At 41.5% G+C, this 27580-nt stretch overlaps 1 protein-coding gene across 3 annotated transcripts; it reads left to right on the top strand.

The window, feature by feature from the left end:
- Window positions 1-311: 311 nt before the first annotated feature.
- On the top strand, window positions 312-26213 carry gopc (golgi-associated PDZ and coiled-coil motif containing). Of its 3 annotated transcripts, XM_079646618.1 has the most exons (10): window positions 312-412; window positions 1734-1958; window positions 3995-4159; window positions 10708-10731; window positions 14111-14286; window positions 17863-18028; window positions 18111-18206; window positions 22729-22893; window positions 22985-23150; window positions 25341-26213. In XM_079646618.1, exons 1-10 carry the CDS (start codon window positions 407-409, stop codon window positions 25454-25456), a joined length of 1305 nt encoding a protein of 434 aa, XP_079502744.1. In that variant the 5' UTR covers window positions 312-406; the 3' UTR covers window positions 25457-26213. The 3 variants fall into 3 exon arrangements, with proteins under 3 accessions (XP_079502744.1, XP_079502742.1, XP_079502743.1); XM_079646616.1 differs by lacking the exon at window positions 312-412 and having other exon boundaries at window positions 1188-1958; XM_079646617.1 differs by lacking the exons at window positions 312-412; window positions 10708-10731 and having other exon boundaries at window positions 1188-1958.
- Window positions 26214-27580: the final 1367 nt, after the last annotated feature.

Raw genomic sequence — 27580 nt, 5'->3', positions numbered from 1 at the left:
AAAAGCTGGTTCAGGTTCAGCATTATGGGGGGACAGGGCTGCTGAGCTTAGAGATGGATCTGTTGGTCCTGGCACCAGGGGGAGGGACAACTGATTTAGTATGAATTGGCGCTACAAATGTGCCTTTATTTATTAATGGTAAGGAGGTAAGAATGGAAAAACCAGCTCGAGTGCGCTAGAATCTGAAAGTACACAACCGAAAAAAATCTGCCCCTTCCTTCAGACTTCCTTACAGAGCCCCTCCTCCAACACACACAAACGCGCACATGACCAATGAGGGCACTATATAAGTTTGTGCACAGTTGGAAGGCTGACAGGCAGGTAGGCCATCCAATTATTTTAGCCGGGCCGGCTCAGATGATTGGTCGTGCTTTTTACAGGCTGCGCCAAGGCTTCCACAGATGAAATGTTTGTATGTATTTATTTTCAAAGCATTTAATATATTCATTGTTATTGGGATGTTAAGAGCATTCCATGGAATATAACAAAAAGTGTTTCTGAAGTGAATTACCTACCCTACCTTTAAATGTCAGCTAAAAGAGCAGTGAAATGAAAAACCTCTGAATTTTCTGTAAAGATATTAACAGTAGTCTACTTAATGTCAGCTTAGTAAAAACAAAACATTAGCTAACAGAATAATTTCCACCACTCATGGACCACCCCTTTTTTTTGTGTAAAACTGGGTGACATACTGTCGCCCTTTAGTCCCTCTCTCTTGTCTTTCTCTCCTTTCTCTTCTTTTCTTAGAGCCTGACTTTTTGAGTCGTTGAGACATGGTACAACACAAGTGTAGGCTAAGTACTAGCATCCCTCCTCACTCTCTGCAAGTGCCGGTGCCGCACCGCGTTTGGAGGCAGGACCAAACCATTACATGTAAATAGAAGGGGGTGTACAGAGGCTTTGGATAATTAAATTTTGGAAGAAAATAAGTTAAATTAATCGTAAGTTTAGTGAGTACTTTATCAATATAACGTTCTATTAATGTTAATTATTGAGGATTGATGAAAGGTTACTTACATTTTTTTTCTTAATGTTCTAAACATTTTTGGGCCCCCGTCAGTCACGGGCCCTTAGAATCGTCCTAACTTTTCACCCCGGGCCCCTGGCTGTAACCATTAGATTAAAAAGTGGACCAGAGATACCTGCTGCCCAATTTGTAGCCTGTAATGATAATAAACGCACCTTTCATGCAAGATGCAGCCCAAAGTGTTGAAGATGCCCATTAATGTGTGAAGTTGAGTTCAATAATTTGAGAATCTATCGGTATTTTCGATATTTTCTCTTATTTTGAAAATACTGTTGAAATTACCAGTGCAGGCAATTTTCACATCAGTCATTCTCAAGTATTCCTCCAGTAGGGGGCTCTACGGAACCGTGGTTTCCCATGGATTGGTTTAGTTCTGACAGGAGCTCAATCTGACATCCACTACTTTTCCTTTCAAAGAGGCAGACAGTAGTAGTTGCATCACAGCCTGAGTTGGTTGGAACTTCCTGGTCAGGAAGAGCTTTTCCCGAGAACCAGAAAACGCTATTTGTCAGACTTCTCTTCGCTAACCCAATACACAATCTAGCCATTGGGTTCCAACGTTATTTCAACTGTGTTATCTCGCAGTGGTCAACAGAGAGGAGGGTCATTTAAGGTTAATAACACTCAGAGTTAGCTCTTAAGCTAACGTTAGCTCTGTTTTGCTCTCGCTATGTCCGCCTCGGCTGGATGCTCCCCGGTGGGTCAGAGCTCGGGCCTCGGCTCCGGGATGACCATGTTTCGCTGGCTAGAGGTGCTGGAGAAAGAGTTTGACAAGGCCTTTGTGGACGTGGATCTGCTGCTCGGAGAAATAGACCCAGATCAAGTCGATATTACGTACGAGGGTCGGCAGAAGATGACCAGCCTGAGCTCCTGCTTTGCTCAGCTCTGTCACAAAACCCAGACGGTGTTTCAACTGAACCACAAACTAGAGGTTAGTAACTCTTGTGTACAATTCAACCTAAAAATGAATTTTAAAGTTAATATAGTCATCATTCAATCAACTGCCGTGACCGAGAACGGATTGGTGTTTACGTCATACCTGTCACTCTTGTGGTAACGTTCTGCCATCATGTCATGTGAAAAGCCTCAGTCCGTGCTATACACTTTGAATAACTCAAATACAAATATAATTTGTATAACTGGTGTTTTACTGTCACTGTCCACAGGCACATTTAGAGCTCTAACGGTTGGTCGAATAATCGATAAGCCAGATAATATTGGCTTAATAAGCGTTTCAAAATGCGGAAAATTTATGTAAATGCAGTTTCTACTCTCTGAAATGTCAAGGTGTTTGTCATGTCAAATAAATATCTTTGTGTTTTGAACTGATATTTAAAGATATTTAAACACAATTTCTTGAACTTTGAGAAACTGGGATGGAAATGTTTCACTGTTTTCCGACATTTTATAAAAACATGTTAATGAAAATAATCGAAGCTCTACGGCACCTAACAATTATTGAAATGCACCTAACAATTATTTAAAGGCATATTTCCCTGCTGTATGCCACTGAAACACACCATGCCACTTCACTTTTTCCCTGGCAGATAGGTTGTTAAACTGGAAATAGAACCGGTTATATGTACAACATAACGGTGCACAGCTGATAGAAAGGGACTTGTCGTTTTTAAAGATATTACTGATTTTCTAACACATCTTAGGCAGCTTTTATTTATGTGATACACGTTTTGTTCTGATATCAGCATACTGAACTAGCCATATGTAGATGTATGACCAACAGGCTACAGATATATATATAACAGAGATAAGCATCCGAGTTTCTAAAAACACACACACATATATATATATATATATATATTATATAAACAACCTTTATGACTGTTCTAAGCATCCTGATGAAAACTCCACTGTTTTACAAATCCTAACGATGACGCACAACATCTCCTAGCTGAATTTGTTCAACAGTTGAATGATGGACACGTTGGTAGGAAGAGCTTTCTATGGAACCATAAAGAGTGCGTTACACCCTGTTGTGTGTTCAAGGATGTGAGTTCCTGAGACGATGTTAAAACAAGCAATGAAATGTATTGCATTCTTCTACATCAACATGTGTCCCCTCTTCTTCATGTCTCTTCTACATCAACATGTGTCCTCTCTTCTTCATGTCTCTTCTACATCAACATGTGTCCCCTCTTTTCCATGTCTCTTCTACATCAACATGTGTCCCCTCTTCTCCATGTCTCTTCTACATCAACATGTGTCCCCTCTTCTTCATGTCTCTTCTACATCAACATGTGTCCCCTCTGTGGAAAGAGACTCTGAAAGGAACAAAGATCATCTCTCTTTTTGTCCTGATCCATTTATATAAAAACATGTCTGAAAATGAGCTGATCAGATGTTGGCCACTTTATGATGTCATAACGATGTTTTGGCTTGTGTAGCCATTCAGCAACCAAGCCTGGTAACCCTCCCCCCCCCCCCCCCCCCCACCAAATCTCTCTCAGCGGGGCGTGAGGAGGGGCTCCTTATTTTCTTCTAAAGTAACAGACAGAGAATCAGCACTTTGGAAACGGGGCAGAAACAGAGGGGATTATGGGATGTTTACTTCTGCAAACTAAAGGTTTTAAATAAATGTAGTTTGTCACGATTGACCTCTGAATTGTAGTGAAATACAAGTTCAAAGTAGCAAAAATGAAATACCTCAAAATGTTACTTATGTACAGTACTTGAGTAAATGTACTTAGCTACGTTACAACACTGCACATAAAAGCTTTAGGCATTCACCAGAGGGGTATTTACTGATGTATTTTATGTTGTAGAACAACACATGAAAATCTCTTAAGCTTGTTTTAACCTCTGACCAACAAACAAACAACACCTTCAAAAACGGTTGAGACCAGGGGACAGGAAGTGCTAAACTGCTCAGTCATTTCCAGGTTGTAGGACTTGTTCCTGCACCAGTGTTTAGTCAGACCGGACATATATCTGTCTCTGATATCCTGACAGGCTCAGTTGGTGGACCTGCGCTCTGAGCTGACGGATGCGAAGGCGGAGAGGAAGGTGGTGGAGAGGGAGGTCCACGACCAGCTGCTGCAGCTACACGCTCTGCAGCTGCAGCTCCACGCCAAGCAGGGCCAGGCGGAGGACTCGGACTCCATCAAGGAGCGACTGGTGAGAGCTGCTGGCACTGTGCCCTCATCTGATAGAGACACTGTTGATTCAGACACGCAGGGAGGGGGAGGCTAGTATTAAATCAAACAAAGGTTCACACTGGAAAATAAATGTTGACTTTAATTCAATGTATTATGTTGCTGCTGTATTGTGTGTGTGTGACCACTACTAGAATCAATAAGTTAAAACAACATATACACACTAGGGGTGTGACGGTTCACAAACATTTCGGTTCGGTACGTACCTCGGTTTTTAGGTCACGGTTCGGTTCGGTACGTTTTTGGTACAGCAGAAAAAATTATCACATAACATATATATATATATATTTTATTATTATTAAACTGTGAATAATATATTCACTCAAATAAATACAAAATATAATAAAATAAACATTAAGGTGGAGCATTTCGATTAACTGAAATAATCTGCATTTGAACATTACTGTACTAGTACTCACAAAACATAAACTATTAGTTTTGGGTTTTTAATTATTATTAAACTGTGAATATTCACTCAAATAAATACAAAATATAATAAAATAAACATTAAGGTGCAGCATTTCGATGAACTGAAATAATCTGTATTTGAACTGTACTGTACTAGTACCTAAGCAACCAGTTTGACATTATGACTTGCTTGTCATTGTATTTTCATGTTTTTTTTTAAAGAAAGATTAACTTGTCCACATTGCTTGCCGAAAGGGCAGATCTGCTGGCACTAACAATGTCTCCTGCTGTGGAGAACACCCTCTCGCTAGGGACAGAGGTATCAGATACAGCCAGGTAGCGCTTTGCTAACATGGCAACATAATGATATTTGGCGTTTGTAATAGCTTTGGCTCGGTCTGAACTTGTTGCGAGTGGTGGAGGCTTAAATGCTAGTGGGAGTTGGGTTTGCACTTCAGTCTTTTGGTACCGGTGATATTCACGTTCGGGTAATGCCTTTTCAAATGAGTGAGCAAGTTTGATGTATTGCCAGTCGCGTAACCAATTTTAGTCGAACAATGCCGACAAACAGCTTTGGCTCGGTCCACCTGTCTTTGTCCGTCATCCTTGTACTTAACTGCGAAACCAAAGTGTTCCCAAACCGGAGACTTCAATGATGCTGGAGGATTTTCGAGCTCAACTTTATCTGCGTTCGCCATTTCGACAGTTCCTCCAATTACTGACTAAATTTGAACGCATCCTTCTGACCAGCTCTCATAGTATGCCTCTCGTCCAATGAAATGACTTGCTCGCTCTATGACGCGTTGAACCCAATGTGAGCAAATTACTCTAAATGCTGCGACGCAGCACCTGAGATGACTTCCAAGAAGTAGTTCACGTTCTCAATTTTTTACGTTTAACGTTATATTCGTTCGGTACACTTCGGTACACACGTGTACCGAACCGAAGGGCCCGTACCGAATAATTTCGGTACGTATACCGTTACACCCCTAATACACACAGTTGATTAATCCAGGCTGGTTGTTAGTTTTTGAGGTCACACTTTGTTTACTTCATGCAGGAGGTGTGAGCTTGCTTTATCTGTCGGGATTGTTTTACAGGGTTGTCTTAAAAGGCAAGAAATGTAATCTCATCAAGAGAAGAAAGAACACCTGCAAACTGACAATAACCTATTTAATATGAATACAGGACAATATGAAAAGGCTTAATTTAAATTCACATTTGAACTATTTTGATTTAGTTTCTAACTGTATGTCCCATGTTGTAAGTTAGGTATATATATATATATATATATATATATACAACACCAATATACTCAAAGAGATCTGGATTTATAGATTTTTATGAACCATTACACTGTGCTAATGAAACATAATAATACAAAAATAATAAAAAAGGTTCATTTATCGTGGGGAATATATATATTTTGTTACAGTTACTTTATTTTAAAATGAAATGAATAAAAGAGAAAAAGAAGAAAAATAAATATTTGTTGAAATCCAGACATTGTACTACAACATATAACATCATTATTACAATTATTGTATACAGTGGTGTATGTTGTGAAATATATACATAAATATAATAAATTACTACATTTTACATTATATTTATCACATCTTGTCTGTATTAAAGTTCAGATTTAATACAAACAACAAGACCTGTATTAGATGAAAAATACCATGACTTATGTTTCACGAAATTTGTACAACACATGCGCCATATTTATGTAAATATTGAGCACACAGATGCTTATGTTATTCTCTTTGTGTTAATATGATCACTATAGAACCTCTGCATCGCAGTGGGCTCTTTTGTGTATATTAGGGCTGTACCCGAATATATTTGTTCGTTGGAGTACTATTCGGGTTTCAATTTCCTTATTCGAATATTCGTTCTTTTTTATTTCGTTTTTTAAATTGAATTTATTGAAAACTCCAATATCAACGTAAGAGCTTGTGCCTCTTCGGTGGGTGCTAACACTTAACCATAAATGTTATTGTTTACTTTCTCCGTCTTTATAATGTAGATATAAATTTTTCTCCATTAATCTCCCACGTTGTTTCCATAGCAACAACAACTTCCTGTCAACAGCGCTAACTCTCCTTCAAAATAAAAGCATGACCATACAAAATAGGAAGCCAAGCGAAATGACACTTAAAGTGGACCTATCATGCTATATTTGAACAATATATTGTAGGGCCATACCTATATAAAGTATATAAATATAGTTTTTTTTTCAAAATACCAAACAGATCCTGCATTTTAGCCATGCCTCATTTCGCTCTATTGGCTCTTTCCAGCCCTGTTTTTGCAGGCGGCTGATTATGTGAGCTGCAGCTAACCACGCCCCCCTGCAGGAGAGGGGAGCGTGCTTTGAGATCAGCTGCTAGGCTGCAGCGGGGAGAAAAAGAGATCTCCGTCCTCCGTGTTTTATTCTTATAGAAGTAAGAAGAGAAGTAATGGGGCAGAAACCATCCTTTTTACGCAGCGGTCCAGACATAGACATCAAACGGCGACACATATTCAGTTGCCAGTTACTTCGGCATTAGGGCAGGGATATCTAGATACGTTCCAAGGTTTAACATAATGAATTGTGCTACTTTTAAAGCAAGCAACGATGTTTTCAAATCTGTAATCAAAAAGCTCCTCAAAAACACTATCGAAGCAGTTCCTGCCGTTGCTACGTAGTTCAAACAGTAATGGCCCATCCACACAGCGGCGTGGGTTGACGCTTCACCATTCACTTTGAATGGGGTGACGTCACTTTTCGCCGAACTGCATCGTGGGAAACGACGTGGAGCGTTGCTGGTGTTGCTCGCTGCAAAAGTTGAGCAATGTTCAACTTTTGACGCCTCGGCAGAAGCGTCAGCCAATCGAATCATATGCCAGTACAAGCTCTAGCCAATCAAACCGCTGCTTGTGTGTCAGGGGCGGGAGATTCATGTGATTGGTTGTTGGTCGAGTTTCAGACACGCCCGCCGGCAAGCGTCCACGCACGCCGCTGTGTGGACGGGCCGTAACAACGGACTATTTTTCTTAGTGGATGCATTTTAATTTAAATCAATACAACTTTTTTTTAAATCAATAAAATAATTTTCTAAATTCATAAAAGCATTTCAATTAATATTGGGAGTCATGTCGTTACTTTGTTGAGAATGTGACCATGTAATAAGCGGGATAATGTGCACATTGCACATTGCATAATGTGCCTTCATGCCGATCTACACTGAACAAAAATATAAATGCAACACTTTTGTTTTTGCTCCCATTTTTCATGGGATGAACTCAAAGATCTAAAACATTTTCTATATACACAAAATAACCATTTCTCTCAAATATTGTTCACAAATCAGAACAAATCTGTGATAGTGAGCACTTCTCCTTTGCCGAGATAATCCATCCCACCTCACAGGTGTGGCATATCAAAATGCTGATTAGACAGCATGATTATTGCACAGGTGTGCCTTAGGCTGGCCACAATAAAAGGCCACTCTGAAACGTGCAGTTTTGCTCTATTGGGGGGTCTGGGGGGGTCCGAAAACCCTAGGGTTAAACCCTAACCCTAACATAACATGTCACCCATCTCCTTCGCATAGAGTTGATCAGGTTGTTGATTGTGGCCTGTGGAATGTTGGTCCACTCCTCTTCAATAGCTGTGCGAAGTTGCTGGATATTGGCAGGAACTGGAACACACTGTCGTATACGCCGATCCAGAGCATCCCAAACATGCTCAATGGTTGACATGTTAGGGTTAGGGTTAGGGTTTAACCCTAGGGTTTTCGGACCCCCCCAGACCCCCCCAATAAAGCAAAACTGCACGTTTCAGAGTGGCCGTTTATTGTGGCCAGCCTAAGGCACACCTGTGCAATAATCATACTGTCTAATCAGCATTTTGATATGCCACACCTGTGAGGTGGGATGGATTATCTCGGCAAAGGAGAAGTGCTCACTATCACAGAGTTTTTCAGATTTGTGAATAATATTTGAGAGAAATGGTTATTTTGTATATAGAGAAAATGTTTTAAATCTTTGAGTTCATCTCATGAAAAATGGGAGCAAAAACAAAAGTGTTGCATTTATATTTTTGTTCAGTGTAGATCCCTCCGCTTCGTGTCGGGCTCCTGATCAGCCTGTCGGTGTTCTTTCCCCCATAATGACCGCACATTATCCCTTTACATAGGATTTATATAGAGTCATTATTCATTTGTTTTAAAGCAGGAGGCACAAACGCTTGCCTCGGGGAGGGAGAAAAAGAGCCAAAGCAGAGAATAAACAGAAGGGCAACCATGGCAACCATGCAAGGGAAGTCTTCTTCGCTGCTTTTGTGACAGACTACAGCGCCACTTACAGGCCTGGCATATGTACTACAGCGTCTCCAGCCCTTTCGAGCGGCAATGGCCGGTCGTGGCCCGCCGTGGCCCAACCTCTCATTTCCCTGATAGGTGGAGAATTGACCAATAAGCGGAGCACCACTTTTGTGACGTAGGAAATAATTCAAATCTGTATCAGTCTGTATCAGATCCGTTACAGCCCCTTTTTTAGAGATTTGGGTATGGAGGAAAATAGAGAGGGTTGTGTTTTCTGACACTTGGTGAGTTCCCTGACACACCGGGGACACATATTCATGTATAAAAGACGTACAAGAGTGCATTTTCCATGATAGGTCCCCTTTAAGACATATACAACTGCAACGAAAGTAACAAACACAATGCAATATCCTTTTCAATTTCAAAGAACACAAATTGGGTTGTATACATTAACAAATAACTATAAAACAACAATACTGTAGAATAACTAAATGAATGCCGTGAATAAACCGAAATACACGTGTTGAAGCGGTTCGCTGCTGATTACTACGCACACCCCGCGCGGGCCGAATATTCGGGACAGCCCTAGTGGATATCTTCCCCTCCACAGTGCTTTAAATGCTCATACATCTTTATCTTTTTTTAAATAATATGCAAATCAAGCTATGGGTTCGGTACATCCATATCTTGTGCAGTTTAGAATACTATCATACTGAAAATGGTCATAAACTGGGTTTTTATGAATGCATTTGCAAGCTAGCAGAGTATATTATTGAAAAAAATGCAAATCATTTAGCATCAAAGAAACACATACTATATATGTACATCTAGTAAGGACATAATTGAGATGGTCCTTAATAGATGAACAAAGTCACTCAACAATCGTTCTAACATGGATTCCTCGTGACAGCCGAAAAGATTTAGACCAGCCTAATGCTAAGCTAACAGCTAGGTCACAGCTACGGTAATACAGTGATGATGTGGTCAGCACCAGTCCTGCTATGCATTAGAGAGGTTTTCTTTATTGAAACAATGACGTTACACATGTTGGTCAGGGAAAAATAGACTTGAAGCCTAGAACTAAATGTTAGTTGCAGTATCATAAATGACCAGAAGGGGAGCCAGTGCGAGCTGCTGCTGCTGCTGCTGCTGTGGTGCTTTAAACTCACTTCCTGTTGCTTCCACTGCAATTGCCTATGTCACTACCCGATCCGTCCCCCTGCCCGATCTGTACTGCACATGTGCGAGATGGTCCGCCATATTGGAGAACTCCGGACGGCAACCCAGGAAGGACACTTGACACAGTTGCTTTTGGCAAAGCTGAAAAATAAAACGAGAGAGAGATGAGTTATTGTTATTACAACGTGACTTCACTATTATTCTTTTTATGGGGTTATTTTATTTGGGGTTAAGTACATTGTCAGAATAAGTGAGAAATGGATTTAACTTCTGTTAGACAGCCATATGCCATACATTTTTGCACACATTCACAGTAAATGAGCTTTGCCAAAAGCCACTGTGTCAAGTGTCCTACTTAGGTTGCCATACGGGGTTGTCCAATATGGCGGACCATCTCGCACATGCGCACTGCAGATCGGGCAGGGCTGCAGATCGGGTAGTGACAGCCTATGCTTCAATTACTGGGGCTGCTTCTATTCCTTTTTTCCAACCTATGCATATTCTTTGAAATGATCTGCCACTTGTTTGAATGATTCACTTGCCATCTTTGCTGCTTGAAATGTACATTTTTCTAATCTTTGACTTCTTCCTGTTCTTCCTCTGCCTCTGAAAGCCTGCAGCTACTTTGGACGAGATGGTAAGTCTGTCTATGGGTTTCATTGTAGAAAGTAGATTGATTAGAAATAAGTTATTTGGATTGCATATAGATTTTGTAACAACACTGTACGCAACTAGTGACTCAATGATTCTTAAAGGCAGGAGTACAAAGGATTTCATGATTTCTAGCTGACTGTACACAGCCAGGCCTTCAGTTCTCAATGAAACAATAAAGGCAGGATTCATTCTACTGAATTCAGCCATGCAGTACTATTGAATCTTCGAGAGTCACCATTAGCCTGACTGCCTTGGCGCTGGAATAGAGTCGGCAACAACACTTTATTCCCCCCCCACTTTGACTTGTTATGGTCTTACAGCGAGCCTGGTATTAAGGTCATGAGACAATGGCGATAATATCAACATATGGCCTCTAACATGGCCATTAACCATTCAAATCAACCAGCAGTCATTCACATACAATCAAAGAGATCTTAAAGTCAATCAAATGTCATTACAAATTGGGTTAATAGGCGCTTTCACACCGCAGTACTTTTCCCACAAAGGTTCATGAGAACTCTTTAGTTCTCATAAACTGAGTACAGATCGCGCTCACACCGGAATAAGTCCCTGGGGAAGGATTACGTAAATGAAGCCGCTAGGGATGCCAGCGATTATTCGATTTTTCGAATATTCATTACAGTCCCCATAATCGAAAATTATTTTTTAAAATTCGATTTTATTTATATATTTTTGTATTATTATTTATGTTTTTCTTTTTTTTCCTGGCTTAGTTTCAACCAAAATATAGACTAATAATAGTAATAGTATTCATAATTGTAAATGGCCATTGGTCACACCACCAGTTTGTTTTACTGTAAACTTGGAGGAAGCCAGCAGCGCAGGCTGAGCTGCTACACACCGACCCCCCTCCCTCTCCGTCACACGTGCGATTTTTTTATTGGCGATATACAGAACAGTGAGAACCACACAACTAAAGATGAACAAAGCGGTACGTTCAAAGAAGAGTTCCTCGTGGATCTACTTTAAACTGACAAGTGCAAATAAAAAAAATGTTTATGACGCTTATCTGCGGTGAATAATCGATTAATATTCGCCAGGGCTGTCTGATTTTCGAATTTGATCATGGTCAGTTTCTGGCATCCCTAGAAGCCGCTGACGTCACTTCTTCTTCTTCTGCTTTGGGTTTACTGGCAGGCCGCAAGCAACTTCACGGCGTATACTGCCACCCGAAGTCCCCGGCCGGAAGTCCCCGGAGTTGGGGACTGGCTTCAGTAGAAGCTGCTGTCCCAGCAGCTTCTACTGAAGCCAGTCCCCAACTTCCGAGTAAATCACCAGAACGCCGACACCTCCTCATCTCCACCGCTCCCATGTTTTATTTTGTGTTGCCATAAGTCAGTCTCTCTGCGTTTCTGCGCTGGGCTAATGCTAATAATGCTAATGTGAGGATAATAAAATGGCGGCTTCACAAAACGTTTTGGGAGTTTTACGGGGTGTGGTTTGCAATCCGCCCAGCCAATCAGACATAGGAACCTTTTTCTCCCACGAAAGTCTGACGGTACGTCCACACAGCAGCTTTAAAACAATCTTCCAACGCTTCTCGGCCCATTGACTTTGAATGGGAGTGACGTCACTTTGCCTTGCTTTTCGCCAAACTGCATTGTGGGGAAGCAAAGCGAAGATTTCCAGGATTTTCAGGATTTTCAGGATTCAAAAGTTGAGCAATGTTCAACTTTTTAAGCTGAGCTGGAAGCGTCAGCCAATCAAATCCCGTTTATGCTAATCTGACAGTACAAGCGCTAGCCAATCAAACCGTGTGCAAGCTGGGAGAGCCAGACCGCAGTTCATTTCCTCATATTCCAATCGAGAAATTACGGTAGCAAATCACCCGGTTCTTTACGACCAGAACTATTTACCGGGATACAAACCGGAGGAACCAGGCATGGAGGGAGGTGGCAGAGACAGTGGGTGAAACTGGTAGGTTTTCGCCTGTTTGGGGAGTTTATTTATATATATATTGCTCGCATAAAATCCCCGGGGTTTTTTGCTTTGTATGTCGGGGGCGGGAGATTCATGTGATTTGTTGCTCGCAAAAAATCCTCAAGCTCTCAGACATGCCCAGCTCCGAGATTTTCTCAAAGCTGCTGTGTGGACGTACCGTGAAAAGGGAGTAAAAAGGTTCTCATGAACTCATTTTAGTTCTGGCTCTTTTTGGTGTGAACGGAACATTTCGGAACTATATCGGAACTAAAGTGGGAAAAGTACTGCGGTGTGAAATGACTAATGACTCTGTTTTGAATTATTTTCTAAAATATTTATTAAAATAAGACCAGTTTTTGGTTGATGGCTAGAGTGTAGCTGCAACATAACGGTCTCTATCTTTTTCATAAATATAAGTTCCCTTAAAGCTAGCAAACCCCTTTCCTTCATTTTAAAAGTAAGAAAATGCTCCTCACAAGAGAACAGCGCATTTGACAAGGCCTTTCACTTTCACTGCTTTATTTGTAGCTCTGCGATGTAATAAAAGCTGCTACCATCATTGTCCTACATCCTGGTATCAGGACGCTTCTATCGCATTCACCATGCACTATATGAATTCCAAATATTCTTGCTTGCTGCCCTTTGTAATTCTCTCACATTGACTGTTTAACTGTCTGTAAAACCATACTACAACAATATGATTATATAGTACATTTAGAGGAAATAGTTTCAGTTTTCTGTGCTGAGGTGTTGAAACTTTCTGTGAATGAAAGAAATATCAATGACATAAGACTGATGGAAATCATCTCTAGAGAGAACCATTAAATATCCTGTTCAGCGTTGTATTGGGCTGGACTCTGGTTAGACATTTGTCATCCTCTGACTACGCATGTGTCCACGCATGTACATATTAAACTCATTTATTTACTTTCAGATATGCTTTTTTCTTTTACATTCCATTTTGGATCAAATATAATCTTATTTAAACACATTTTTAGTACATTACCTGTTAGCTTTAATTGAAAGTGTAAACACAGATGAATGGAATCTGAACAAGGGCTTAGTACAAAAAAGAAAAAGAAATCCCACTTGGACATTTTTCCAAAATCTAACTGTCATAGCTTAATACTGAATTTAAAATGTCCTTATTACAGTGATTTGACTGGATCCAATTACATTTCTCATGGATTAGGATGAATGTTTTAATCACAAAAAACATTCATCCTAATCTGATACCGAGTGGGCTGGGGTCTTGAACACCCCACAAAGGTATTGATTAGATTGAACGCTACATTTGTTCCCATGTAATGTATATAAGTAAACTGGTAGGACAAAAGCCTCTGCTAGGTGGCGCTGTGAGATGAACAGCATGATCTAGCTCCTGCTGCTCGTGGTGTTCACTGAGGATGTTCTTGTTTCAGGAACAGGAGCTGGTGGTCAACAGGAAGGATAAAATAGCGGAGGTGCGGCTGGAGGTAGAGATGAGGCTGTTCAAGAAAGAGAACGAGGCTCTGCGCAGACACATGGCTGTGCTGCAGGCCGAGGTGTACGGAGCCAGGCTGGCAGCCAAGTACTTGGACAAGGAGCTGGCTGGAAGGTGAGGAGGAGAGGTCATACACATGGTTTGCTAATAAGATATCACGTCATTTTGGTGCGACTTAAACCAGCTTAAACATCTGAAGCAGACTTCACTGGTTTTCCATTTGCAGCCATTGCAATATGCTTCCAGCTGAGCCTTAAAGAGCCTGTGACACGAGTTTCCCCCATCATCCAAACCCATCAATTTGAGTAAATATTGTCCCCTTGAAAACCGTTACTGAACTGATTTTGGATATTTGTACTTTGATAACCATTAATCTGCCCTTCAATGTTGACAATTTTCTAGATCTTCTCGGGGATTCTTCAAGTCCCGCCAAATTATGTGTGACGTCATTGCGGGCACAGCGCTCCAGCTGCACCTTTCAGGATCCCAGCATCTGCATGTAAACGCACGATGGGGCACACAGCAGCAAGCTCAGACAGCGATGACAGTTTAATTTTGAACGTGTCTGAGAGCTCATATGAGGCTGAAGGATCGGTTTATTTTGTATCTGTTAGAAGTTTAGGAATTAGGTGCGTCAATATGTGGGCGATCATACGGTCATGTAGCCAGTGGTGGACTGGTGACTAAAAATCAGCCCGGGACTCTCGACCGGCCCACTTCGGTACAACTAGTAAATTGTCAACGGGGGGAGTGGGGGATGTGCTAGTGACTTATCCGACCGGCCCACTTCGGTACCACTAGTAAATTGTCAACGGGGGGAGTGGGGGATGTGCTAGTGACTTATCCAACCGGCCCACTTCGGTACCGGCCCATCGGGATTCGTCCCGATGGCCAGTCCGCCACTGCACCCAGCCCAGCCCACGTAAACTGTCAACGGGGGGAGCCTCGCTGCGGGGAAACGGTGGACCTAGTGTCCCGATCGGAGTGGGAATAATAATAATAATAATCCGTGCATTTTATCCATTAATTTCCCCAACATTGTGGTAAAAAAACCACACGTTTAATCCATGTTGGTGTACTACTACAACCAGTGGTGTAGTGGGGATGTTTTTAGTGTGTGGACGGGGTGGTGGGTGGACGGGAGACACTAAGGACGCACTCGTGAACTGTCAACGGGGGGGGGGGGGGGGGGGGCTTGGGGACCTCTGTGTCGCCTGTCAGCGCAACTTACATGATGCCGTTTAGACAATATAATAATAAAGGGCGGTGCCGACTGTCAGCGAACCGATCCGGCCTTTCTGCGCGACTATCACACAATGTGTGGGACGCGGGACAAATAATAAAAATGCTGTGTGTGCAGTCCCGCACAGTGCGGGACACCTGGTCACCCTACACACACAGTTCTGCCCCTTACACACACACTTCAAATCAAGTTGCATAAATGCTTGAGCTACGTTTTTATTATAATTACTGTGAAATCTGCCTATTATGTTTTCGTCATTATTACAACAAACACACACTTGCAACTGATAACACTGGCAATGATTTTAGATGTATTAGACTATTAAAAAAATAAATCATGCTTCAAATAAGTGGGGGTACGGCGTACCCCCGCGTCCAACGCCCACTACACCACTGTGCAACTTCAAAAAGCTAAGGTTTGTTTTCTCATCAGGAAATGCAGACCGGCTCAAACAAAAGATTTTTAAATCATCCTCCTCACGATCATTTCATGTGTCATATGTTCGCCGAATTGACATGAAAGCACTAATAAATGTAGTTTCATCCACTTGAGTTTACAACTACAAAAATAATCGATTTGTTTTTATATCACATCCGACGGGAGGAAATTCAGCAGCTCTCACTACCGATTTTTAATCCTAATTTAATCATCATCTTCACCTTGATCATTTATGTTTATGTTCGCCGAATTGACATGAAAGCACTGACAAATATGAATAAACTATAGTCAACTTCATTAAAACGTTATTAACGTGCCTAAACTCAGTAATTCACCATTTCTACGCATGACAACACACTTTGTCCGTGTTTGGCTCTTTCGCCGCACAGTGAAGGGTTCCCGCATTGACGTCACTTCCGGCTTCCCCCAAAACCTCAAAATGAGTCGAAGGAATTTTCCCGCGATGTTCGAAATTATTGATATTTATCGGAACGGTATCGCTTTTTCTTTTTTAAACTGACTGTTCGAGATTACTAGTAGCCCAATATTTCATTGCACAACAGTTTTACTCGTACTCGTTTTTTTGTAAATATTTGTATTTAATGTTTTTTTCCACAAAAGCAAGTGATACAAAGCATGTACATTCGGTTCACACACACACACACACACACACACACACACACACACACACACACACTGATAATTCTAATCTTCATTTCCATCCCACCACTGTCCCTGACCCACCCACACACCCCCATTAACTCATTGAGTTACAGGTTACAGAGTACACTAACAATAAATAAGGAGGGATAATTATCCAATTGTCTGTATTTTCTCTTTGCACTAAATCAGTAACAAACAACACAAAGACATTTAAAAAAATAAATTATTATAAAATAAAATCTGCAAGACCTCCACTCTTTTTATGGTGAAAACAAATCATCATGAACAAACAATTTACTCAACATTACATTGACTGTAATTCAAGTTGATGTTGCCTATTTCCCTTTAATGACCTATAGATAAATACAGGGCCAACCTTACCTTTAACAAGTAGTGTTTGACGCGGCCCCCTTCATACCTCCATCTCTGAGTCTGCAGTACAAGGTGCACCTGCTCAGAGAAACTCACACACACTCACACACCTTTGGCCATCTGGAGCCATTTGGGGTTTAGTATCTTGCACAAAGATTCATCGACATGTTGACTGCAGAGGCTGGCAATCAAACCTTCATATTGGATGAAGACCTTATATCTCCTGACCCACAGCCGTGACATGTGACCCGGTTTTAGTGACTTTAGACCAAAGTGGCTAATCAGGTTCGACTGGTACACATTCAATGAGTGAAAATGAATCGTGGTAATATTGTAATCAACACGATTCATTTTATAATTGATGGACAGCACTTAAAAATACTAGTATGTACTTTGATTTTGATTTTGGGAGGAGATGAAACAAATACACATGAGGTGTTGCAATAAAGCAATGCATGACAAACTCGTAAAAGTTGACTTTAATTAAATGTATTATGTCAAGAGATTTCACATAACTGTATTACGTTTGTTGAAACAATAATATTAAGTTTAAATAAAAAAACATTAGGTTCAACTTCATATTATTGCTTTCAACTAACCTTATACAGTTATGTGACATTTGTTGACACAATACATTTTAATTAGGGTCAATGTTTTTGAAGGAATAATGATAAAAAGCCTCTGGAAGATCGGAGGTAAGCTGTCCTTTTAATACACATCATGTTGTTCAGCCTGTAGTGCACTGTACATGCTAAATGTGAGTTTCCTTACGTTATGTTCAGGAAGTATTGCTTCCTCTAAGCTGCTAGTTTAGGATTTTTATAAAATTATTAATGAATTATCGGCATGAATTCCAACAATTATCTTTTATTAACTTCAAGAAACTGGAGCATGACTCAAAAACACCACAACTACTAGTAAACATAACCCTGAGTGAAAGGACTGACAGCCTCCTCTCTTGCTCTGTGTTTCAGGGTGCAGCAGATCCAGTTGCTGGGCCGGGACATGAAGGGGCCGGCCCACGACAAGCTGTGGAACCAGCTGGAGGCGGAGATCCACCTGCACCGCCACAAGACCGTCATCCGTGCCTGCAGGGGGCGCAACGACCCCAAGAAACCCCTGCACTCTCCTGTGGGGCATGTGAGTGGAAAGTACAGAGCGCTCAGGACCGTGGATACCTTCATCTGTGCTTCCAGAGCTTAATGTGTTGATATGATTACAGAATCCAAACATGTTGAAGAAGACTCAGGGGGTGGGCCCCATCAGGAAGGTGGTGCTGGCCAAAGACGACCATGAGGGGCTCGGGATCTCCATCACAGTAAGAACTCACCGCTGTCATCCTTCTTCTTGAATACGGCTCTGACCGAGGCAATCTTTAAAGTGGTCCATTCATATAGCGGTGCTGTGATGACGTGTTTTTGTAGGCCGACCTGGAAGTCAGCATCACTAGGGCTCTTCGACAAAAAGCAAAGGGAATTGTCCTTTGGATTTTGGAATATTGAAAAAAATAAGCTCAATGGCAAAAGGCACTTATTTTTTAACAGGATCATCTCAGCATATTAACACCACTTTAAGTTTTTTTTTGCTGCAATGAAAAAAAAAAAAGAGCTTAAAGGCCCAGTGAAGTGTGCACCTGTGCATGATCTGTTATGCTAATACGTATAGTAATGACCAAAATTGTCCATTGGAACCCATATCAAAAAATGTTGGAATAGCAACAAATTTGACGAGTTTTGAATTTTCCGGGGAAATCTGCAGTCGACCTTCGCCTTCGTGGGCGTGGCTTGCGATCTACTGCGTGACGTCACGAGATGGACGCCGCTGCACTGTTTACATTCACCACCGTTCGTTTTTTCTCTTTTTCAAAGTCGAATTTTTCAACATTTTTGAGCTAGTATTTTCCTGGAAAGTGTGTCGGAGTCGACTGGAAGTGATTTCCAATCGAGAAAACCTGACAATGGAGGCGACAGTGAAGAAAGAGGGATGAAAAACACAGGGGAAACGATGCATTGCCGCTGGCTGTAGTAATGTCAAGTCTGCCGAAGTGGCGATGTTTCTGTTCCCAAAAGATGAAGGTGAGCCTGGCTGGGGTCATTGTTTCGTAGATTATTTGATTGATCATGATAAATAAAGGCCAGTGGTCGATTCGAGAGAGAGAGAGAAAGAGAGACTGACAGAGTTACAGGGTTGTTGTTAGCATCTGGTGCTAGCTCGGAGCTAACGGAGATTAGCTGTTTCAACAATAAGGAGAGAGAGAGTGCTCTCCTGTGGGACTGAGAGAGATAACGTCAGCTCAGGGAGGTAAACTGTAGCCTAAGTTATCTCAGTGGGTTTGGTCATCTATGTAAACTAATATTTCCATCTATGTAATATTAGTTGTATAAAATAGGTTAAGAAATCATTCCAATGTTTTTTGATTATTGAAATATATGTTTCATATGAGTGTTGAGAGCTGTATCCATAAATCTCTTAATGTTGCCCTCAAAGTGCACCAGATTGATCACTTTCCTCATCTATCCTGTCCGAAAAGCTGTCCAAATCAATCATTTCTCTCACACTAGTATCACTTTCCAGAGTCTCCGCCATGTTTACAATCGCAACTGGGTACATCTTGTGACGTCACAGCCACTATCGTCTGCAACTTCCGTTAGGCTCAGATGGCAAAATTAATAATTCATTAATTCATTAATTATGAATTATTAAAAATGATTTTAGCCATGAACAGGCACAATGATATGTAAGGAATGAAACTGCCATTTCATTTTGGTGCAAAAAAATGCACTTCACTGGGCCTTTAAACCACATCACAGTCACATGGCTACGCATCACCTACGCTAAGCTAAAGGCGGCTAATGTTTGGCATGATTTTTATCACACATTTAACATTCAGACACTCACCAGTGGGGTATTTACTGTCATATTGTATGTCAGAACAAAAGGTTCAAGTCGCTTCAGCTTGTGTTAACCACAGATATTATTTCAGGCATCTATCCAAAAATATGCTCAAAAAACCACTGACTTTCAGACAAGCCGAAGCTGTAAAATGCTAAGTCATCTCCGGGTTTCAGGACTCATTCCTACACCACTCTATAATAGCCACTTTCACACCAAGTACTTTGCCGTACTTAGTGCCGCCCACTTAGTACCCCATGGAACTAAGTACAGATCGCGTTCACACCGGAATAACTTCCCTGAGGGAAGATTACGCAAATGAGCCGCTGACGTCACTTCTTCTTCTTCTGCTTTGGGTTTACTGGCAGACGCCAAACAACTTCACGGCGTATACTGCCACCCGAAGTCCCCAGCCGGAAGTCCGCGGAGTTGGGGACTGGCTTCAGTAGAAGCTGCTGGGACTCCCAGCAGCTTCTACTGAAGCCTTCCGAGTAAATCGCCAGAACGCCGACACCTCCTCATCACTCCACTGCTCCCACGTTTTTTTTTTGTGTTTCCATAAGTTATTCTTTCTCCGTTGGTGCACGGGGCTAATGCTAATAATGCTAATGCCACAAATACAATGACGGCTTCACAAAACTTTTCAGAGTTTTACGGGGCGTGGTTTGTAATTCGCCCAGCCAATAGAAATTGGTACTTTTTTCTCCCCGGGACAGTACCACCTCTCTAGCAGGCACTAAAAATGGGGGTAAAAGTTCCCGGCACAAAGTACTCTTTTTGGTGTGAATGCAAAATAAGGGGTACTAATGGAACTAAACGGGAAAAGTATGGGGAAAAGTACTCCGGTGTGAACGCGTCTTATGTATTGTTGCAAAGGAATGCAAACACACTGAAAATACTGATACGTTGACTTTAATTAAATGTATTATGTCAAAAGATTTCACATAGCTGTATTAGGTTAGTCAAAACAATAATATTAAGTTTAGATAAAAAAACATTAGTTTCAACTTAATATTATTGCTTCCAAGTAACCAACTACTTTGTTCAGCCTGTAGTGCACTGTTCTTGCTAAATGTGAGTTTACTAACGTCATGTGCTTTAAAATCAGGAAGTATGACTTCAAAGCAGCTCGCTAAGGAACTTGGCTTTAGAGACTTTAGAGAATATACAGTGGGGCAAAAAAGTATTTAGTCAGCCACCAATTGTGCAAGTTCTCCCACTTAAAAAGATGAGAGAGGCCTGTAATTTTCATCCTAGGTACACCTCAACTATGAGACAAAATGAGATAAAAAAAATTCCAGAAAATCACGTCTGATTTTTAAAGTATTTATTTGCAAATTATGGTGGAAAATAAGTATTTGGTCACCTACAAACAAACAAGATTTCTGGCTCTCACAGACTTGTAACTTCTTCTTTAAGAGCCTCCTCTGTCCTCCACTTGTTAACTGTATTAATGGAACCTGTTTGAACTCGTTATCAGTATAAAAGACACCTGTCCACAACCTCAAACATTCACACTCCAAACTCCACTATGGCCAAGACCAAAGAGCTGTCAAAGGACACCAGAAACAAAATTGTAGACCTGCACCAGGCTGGGAAGACTGAATCTGCAGTAGGTAAGCAGCTTGGTGTGAAGAAATCAACTGTGGGAGCAATTATTAAAAAAATAGAAGACATACAAGACCACTGATAATCTCCCTCGATCTGGGGCTCCACGCAAGATCTCACCCCGTGGGGTCAAAATGATCACAAAAACGGTAAGCAAAAATCCCAGAACCACACGAGGGGACCTAGTCAATGACCTGCAGAGAACTGGGACCAAAGTAACAAAGGCTACCATCAGTAACACACTACGCCGCCAGGGACTCAAATCCTGCAGTGCCAGACGTGTCCCCCTGCTTAAGCCAGTACATGTCCAGGCCCGTCTGAAGTTTGCTAGAGAGCATTTAGATGATCCAGAAGAGGATTGGGAGAATGTCATATGGTCAGGTGAAACCAAAATATAACTTTTTGGTAAAAACTCAACTAGACGTGTTTGGAGGAGAAAGAATGCTGAGTTGCATCCAAAGAACACCATACCTACTGTGAAACATGGGGGTGGAAACATCCTACTTTGGGGCTATTTTTCTGCAAAGGGACCAGGACGACTGATCCGTGTAAAGGAAAGAATGAATGGGGCCATGTATCGTGAGATTTTGAGTGACAACCTCCTTCCATCGAAGGAGTGGCTTCGTAAGAAGCATTTCAAGGTCCTGGAGTGGCCTAGCCAGTCTCCAGATCTCAACCCCATAGAAAATCTTTGGAGGGAGTTGAAAGTCCGTGTTGCCCAGCAACAGCCCCAAAACATCAATGCTCTAGTCTAGATCTGCATGGATGAATGGGCCAAAATACCAGCAACAGTGTGTGAAAACCTTGTGAAGACTGACAGAAAACTTTTGACCTCTGTCATTGCCAACAAAGGGTATATAACAAAGTATTGAGATGAACTATTGTTATTGACCAAATACTTATTTTCCACCATAATTTGCAAATAAATTCTTTAAAAATCAGACAATGTGATTTTCTGGATTTTTTTTTTTCTCATTTTGTCTCTCATAGTTGAAAAAACAAAACAAAAAATTACAGGCCTCTCATCTTTTTAAGTGGGAGAACTTGCACAATTGGTGGCTGACTAAATTAATTTTTTGCCCCACTGTAACTCCTGCTGTATAAGGATGCTTTCAAACAGCATCTGACATGTCTTGTCCTGTGCACATTACATGATGGCTTGATTATGGTTCCAATTGTAATGGTATAGCAGGTGCTGGATGAAATACTTCTTAACCAGCAGGGTATATAACATATGAATAAAGAGAAAAGGGAAATTTAATTAGGCATGAAAAGTGCAGAGATCGACTTATACGAGTACTTTTTAGTTGAATTTAACTCTGGTTCTGTCTTCTCCTCAGGGGGGGAAGGAGCACGGTGTTCCTATTCTCATCTCTGAGATCCATCCCACCCAGCCTGCAGACAGATGTGGGGGTCTGCATGTGGGGGACGCCATCCTCGCCGTCAACAGCATCAACCTGCGAGACGCCAAACACAAGGAGGCCGTCACCATCCTGTCCCAGCAGGTAACACAGCACACACACATCTGTAGACACACACACACACACACACACACACACACCCTAGGTGCTCACTGCCTGTGTGTGTGTGTGTCAGCGGGGACAGATAGAGTTTGAGGTGGTGTACGTGGCCCCGGAGGTGGACAGTGACGATGAGAACGTGGAGTACGAAGACGACAGCGGACATCGTTACCGCCTCTACCTGGACGAGCTGGAGGAGAGCAGCACAGCGGCGCCTAGCAACAACTCCTCATCACTGCAGGGTCAGTTTCCAAACAATACAACATTTATTCTACATTATTTACTTATTATATCAGTATCGTTTAAATCATCAGGTCATGTCTTTACTTTGGGCAAATCGGTGTGAATTTCAACGCAAATTTCTCATAACTCTTATTCTTGGTTGCACAATAGAAACAAGTAACAAGTCCCTAAATGTAGTAACAGTTATTCTCTTTCCAAAAAGGGACACTCAACTAGTGTTAATTTCGTTGACTAAAACTATGGCTAAATATGTTCGTCAACAACCTTTTTTCCATGACTAAAACCAGACGATGAATAGACGGCACCGACGGCAGTAAACAATAACTGTAACAAAATCAACATGCTTGATTGATTGTTTTCATCGTTGACGAAAAGTGACGAGACAAAAATGTAGTTTACCAAGTAAAAACTTTGCCAAAATCTGTCTTTACTTTCGTTGACGAAAAATGAGACGAAATATTATCAAAGATAATGTTACATCTCTGATAGTCAGTTTTTCTCCCAGCGGTTCCATCTCCGGTGCTGCGGCTGGGCAGCAGCTTTGTGTCTGTGCTGCGCGCGGCGGTACATTTGAATTACACCGGGCAGCGGCACACTGTGAACTGTCAGGAAGACTCGGGTCTAACTCATGGTCTAACTAACCTTATTCAACAGAAAATAAAATGGCAACAACAGGGCTTGGGAGCAGTGGTCACGTTAACCGAATACCCCCCCCCCCCCCCCCCGTCAGCGCGAGTGAGTGACGAGTTGTGTACAGACTCGACGGGTAATGATGGATTATGACGGAAATGTTACGATCCTGTCCGTCAAAATGACAACGAGTGACAACGAAAAAGTCTAAAGCCACCACTGCTTGGGAGAAAGAAACTATGTGATATTTGAGCCCATTTTCACTACAATGAGGCGGAGAAATAAAGCAAATGCATTGTTTTATCAGAAGGGAAGCAATGTGGCCGTAACACAGCTGGTAAAAACATCACAAACCTGAACAGATACTCTGCAAAGCTGCATTCTTAATCATTCAACTTGTGTTTTTCATCAAATAAGGACAAGATATAATCTTATTGTGAAATTAAGGTTTTGGCTAGACTATTTTGACTGAAATGTTCTATATAATCTGATGACTAAAAAAGACTCAACAGTTTTCATTGACAAAAAGTAGACTAAAATAATTAGTTTTCTTTGACTAAAATAAGACTAAAATGCTCAGACTTTTAGTCGATTAAAACTTGACTAAATAAAAACAGGATGAAGATGACTAAATATGACTAAAACTACATTTAAAAATAGCCGACAAAATTAACACTATACTCAACAGCATTTTATGGTACATTATACTCTCACTTTTATTTCAAAGGGAAGTATTTTAATATTTGCACTACAGCTGTAGTAACTATTTACTTATTTGTTTTTAATTAATGATGCATAATGACAATCTGCACAGTGCTCACACATCGGCCCAATTCCAATCCAGCCCCTGCACCCTCTCCATGTTTGCATTTGTATGGAGGGTCCGCCACATTAAGTGCCAATACAAACAAACTAGTGGGTCCACATTGGTCCTGAGTTAAAGGGGCCCTATTCTGCTCATCTTCAGGTTCATATCAGTATGTAGTGTCTCTACTGGGACATGTATCCATGCTTTAATGTTCAGAAAGCTCTTTATTGTTCTCATACTGCCTGTGCTGCAGCACCTCTTTTCACCCTCTGTCTGAAAGCAGAGCCCAGTCTGCTCTGATCGGTTAGCTGGCTGGCTCTGTTGTGATTGGTTAACCGCTTAGAGATGTACCGCCCCTTAGCCTATCACGTACAATTTGTTGGAGCGCTAGCTAATAGAAGCAGGAGTGGTAAATAGTGATGTCATTATGTTACAGAAGTAAACAAAGGAGGTGTTTCAGGCATGGGGGATTGTAGCATTAGCAGACCATTTACATGCACACACACTTATAACACACACTACAGGGAAGGGAAAACCCAAAAAGCAGAATATGGCCCCTTTAACCTGCTGCCCTACCTGAACAGGTGTGACACTGTTTGTCTGTTATGAAACATGCGGTCACAAAATACATTTAAAATGTTCATACAGATTTGACCAACTTCAAGTTGATATTATAATTAAAAAGAATTCCTTAGGATCATATATATATCCATGATTTGACTCAATGTACATCTGAATCCCCCCCCTGCAGCTCTGGAGAAGATGACCCTCAGTAACGGAGCAGAGAACGGAGACACCGGGCTCTCCAGCGTGACGACTTCAGAGGAATCCCCCTCGAAGCCCCCGGAGAGCGACGGCTCCTCCTAGGGGCTCGGGGGGGCCGTCGGGATTCGGAGATAAAGAGGAGTGGGGGGGATTATGTCTCTCAAAGAACTGAATCAAAGACATAGAATTCTGCTACACACCTAGGGACGAGGGGAAATGGCAGAGTTCTGTTTTCCCTCTTTCCTCTTGGTGTTCAGGGGAGGTGGGATTGGGGGGGCACGTGGCAATGATTGGGGCAGACGTACACATTTTAAGAAGTGAAATGTGTAGAGGAGGGAGGGCTACTGAATCATGTTTGACTTTTGTCTGAATATTTTATTAAGATCCTGATGGATGTTGGAAGTACATGTTTCCGAGCTGGAGGCACAGTAACATGAGAGAGGAAGTTACTGAAATTGAAAATCTGTTTTTGAAAAACACCTTTTTAGAGTGTTTTCTTGTGTTTGTATAGTTACTATTCTGTTCTCGGCAAAAGTGTGAGAAGACTGTCGTCCTACAGGGACAGAAACCAGGAACATATCTTGAAAGGAAATAAATACATGTTTTTTAAAAGTATGTTGACAACCTTCTAGCTAAAGCAATCCAGGCTCTTTCACATGAGATGTTTAATCAGATTGAAAACAACCCTGTGAAATAAATACAAAATGGAGAAGTGCTGTAGAATGTTGCCAATATGCTTTATTTACACATTTCAAGTCAGGAAGGTAGAGACAGTTAAATAATGTATCAGGGTCTAACTACCACATGAATGAACATCATAACACTAACCGTTTGTCCGTTTAAAAGGCTCTCCACTGCTGCCTGTGTTTCTTATTTTACAGACACTCTGTAGCCGCTTTCACACAAAAGTACTTTGCCGTACTTAGTGCCCAGCACTTAGTACCCCCATGGAACTAAGTACAGATCGCGTTCACACCAGAATAAGTCCCTGAGTGAAGATTAGGCAAATGAAGCCGCTGACGTCACTTCTTCTTCTTCAGCTTTGGGTTTACTGGCAGGCCGCAAACAACTTCACGGCGTATACTGCCACCCGAAGTCCCCAGCTGGAAGTCCCTGGCCGGAAGTCCCCAGAGTTGGGGACTGGCTTCAGTAGAAGCTGCTGGGACTTTCCAATTCCAGGCACTAAACGGGAAAAGTAGGGGTAAAAGTACTCCGGTGTGAACGCGCCTTTTAGGTTTCCTTTAAAGGGATAGTTTAGTCGTTTTAAAGTGGGGTTTTATAAGGGTCTTATCCATGGTTTGTTTATTGCCTACAGTAGATACCATCAGTTTAGAGGGCTACTTTAAAAATCTATGGAGTATCACAGTACAAAAGTAACCTGATTACTTTCCGTTGCTTTTGGATTAAGTTAATATCAAATGCAATTCCAATAAATAAAAGAGAAAATAAATATCAATAAGGTGTTTTTTTATTTAAGTGTATTAGAAAAGATGAAACCAAGATTTTTAGGATCGAACATGTGTCTTTTTAAACAATAGAATAATATAGTTCACAAATGTTGTTTAAAGGCCACATGTCATGCTTTTCCGGTTGTTACCCGTCCCCTTGTGTGTTATGAAGGTTTTTCTGCATGTAAACGGTGTGCAAACCCAAAACCCTCAAGGTACACCCTGTAGCGAGTAAAACTCTAAAACAGAAAATACCTCCCCAAAACGCAATCTTTGCTGAAACGTCATCATGACGTCATCGTCATTTGATTCTTCCGGGTACGGGTCCATTTAGTTCCGGGTACGTGCACCCGGAACTAAATGGGCCAATCCGTGGAGCCGTTACGTTACGTCCGCGGAGCCGTTACGTTAAGCCCCCGCTGATTGGTCCAAATTGACCAATCCACACACACACACACACACACACACACACACACACACACACACACACACACACACTCTCAGTGCAGGCAGCCCTGCTGATTTCTGCTCCCTGCGGCAGGCTGATAACAGAGTGTTGGGATCGCGCGAAATTCTCTCTGCAGACCCATTCTCACAGCGTTTATCAACCTATAAACCTTTTTCTTTCTCAATATCAAGCCACACTTATTGTTTTTATTTTGGCTGTGACTTTGTGTGTGTTCAGGTTGAGTTTGGCTGTGTTTGGCTGTGTATCGCTAAACAAGGAACGGAGGGGAAGTGAATACTGCTGAATACAGATACTTTACAGAGATGCTGT

The sequence above is a fragment of the Notothenia rossii genome (genome assembly GCF_949606895.1).
Source record: "Notothenia rossii genome assembly, chromosome: 8".
NCBI lineage: Eukaryota > Metazoa > Chordata > Actinopteri > Perciformes > Nototheniidae > Notothenia > Notothenia rossii.
Note: the sequence above shows the minus strand (reverse complement) of the source record. Positions and strands in the feature narration are given on the sequence as shown.

Bases quoted from the DNA above. Each gene is read 5' to 3' on its own strand.
- gopc (XM_079646616.1), top strand. From the start codon at position 1,698: ATGTCCGCCTCGGCTGGATGCTCCCCGGTGGGTCAGAGCTCGGGCCTC. The intron at 10,732-14,110 runs GTAAGTCTGTCT...TTCTTGTTTCAG, and splicing joins CAGCTACTTTGGACGAGATG to GAACAGGAGCTGGTGGTCAA. The intron at 18,029-18,110 runs GTGAGTGGAAAG...ATATGATTACAG, and splicing joins TGCACTCTCCTGTGGGGCAT to AATCCAAACATGTTGAAGAA.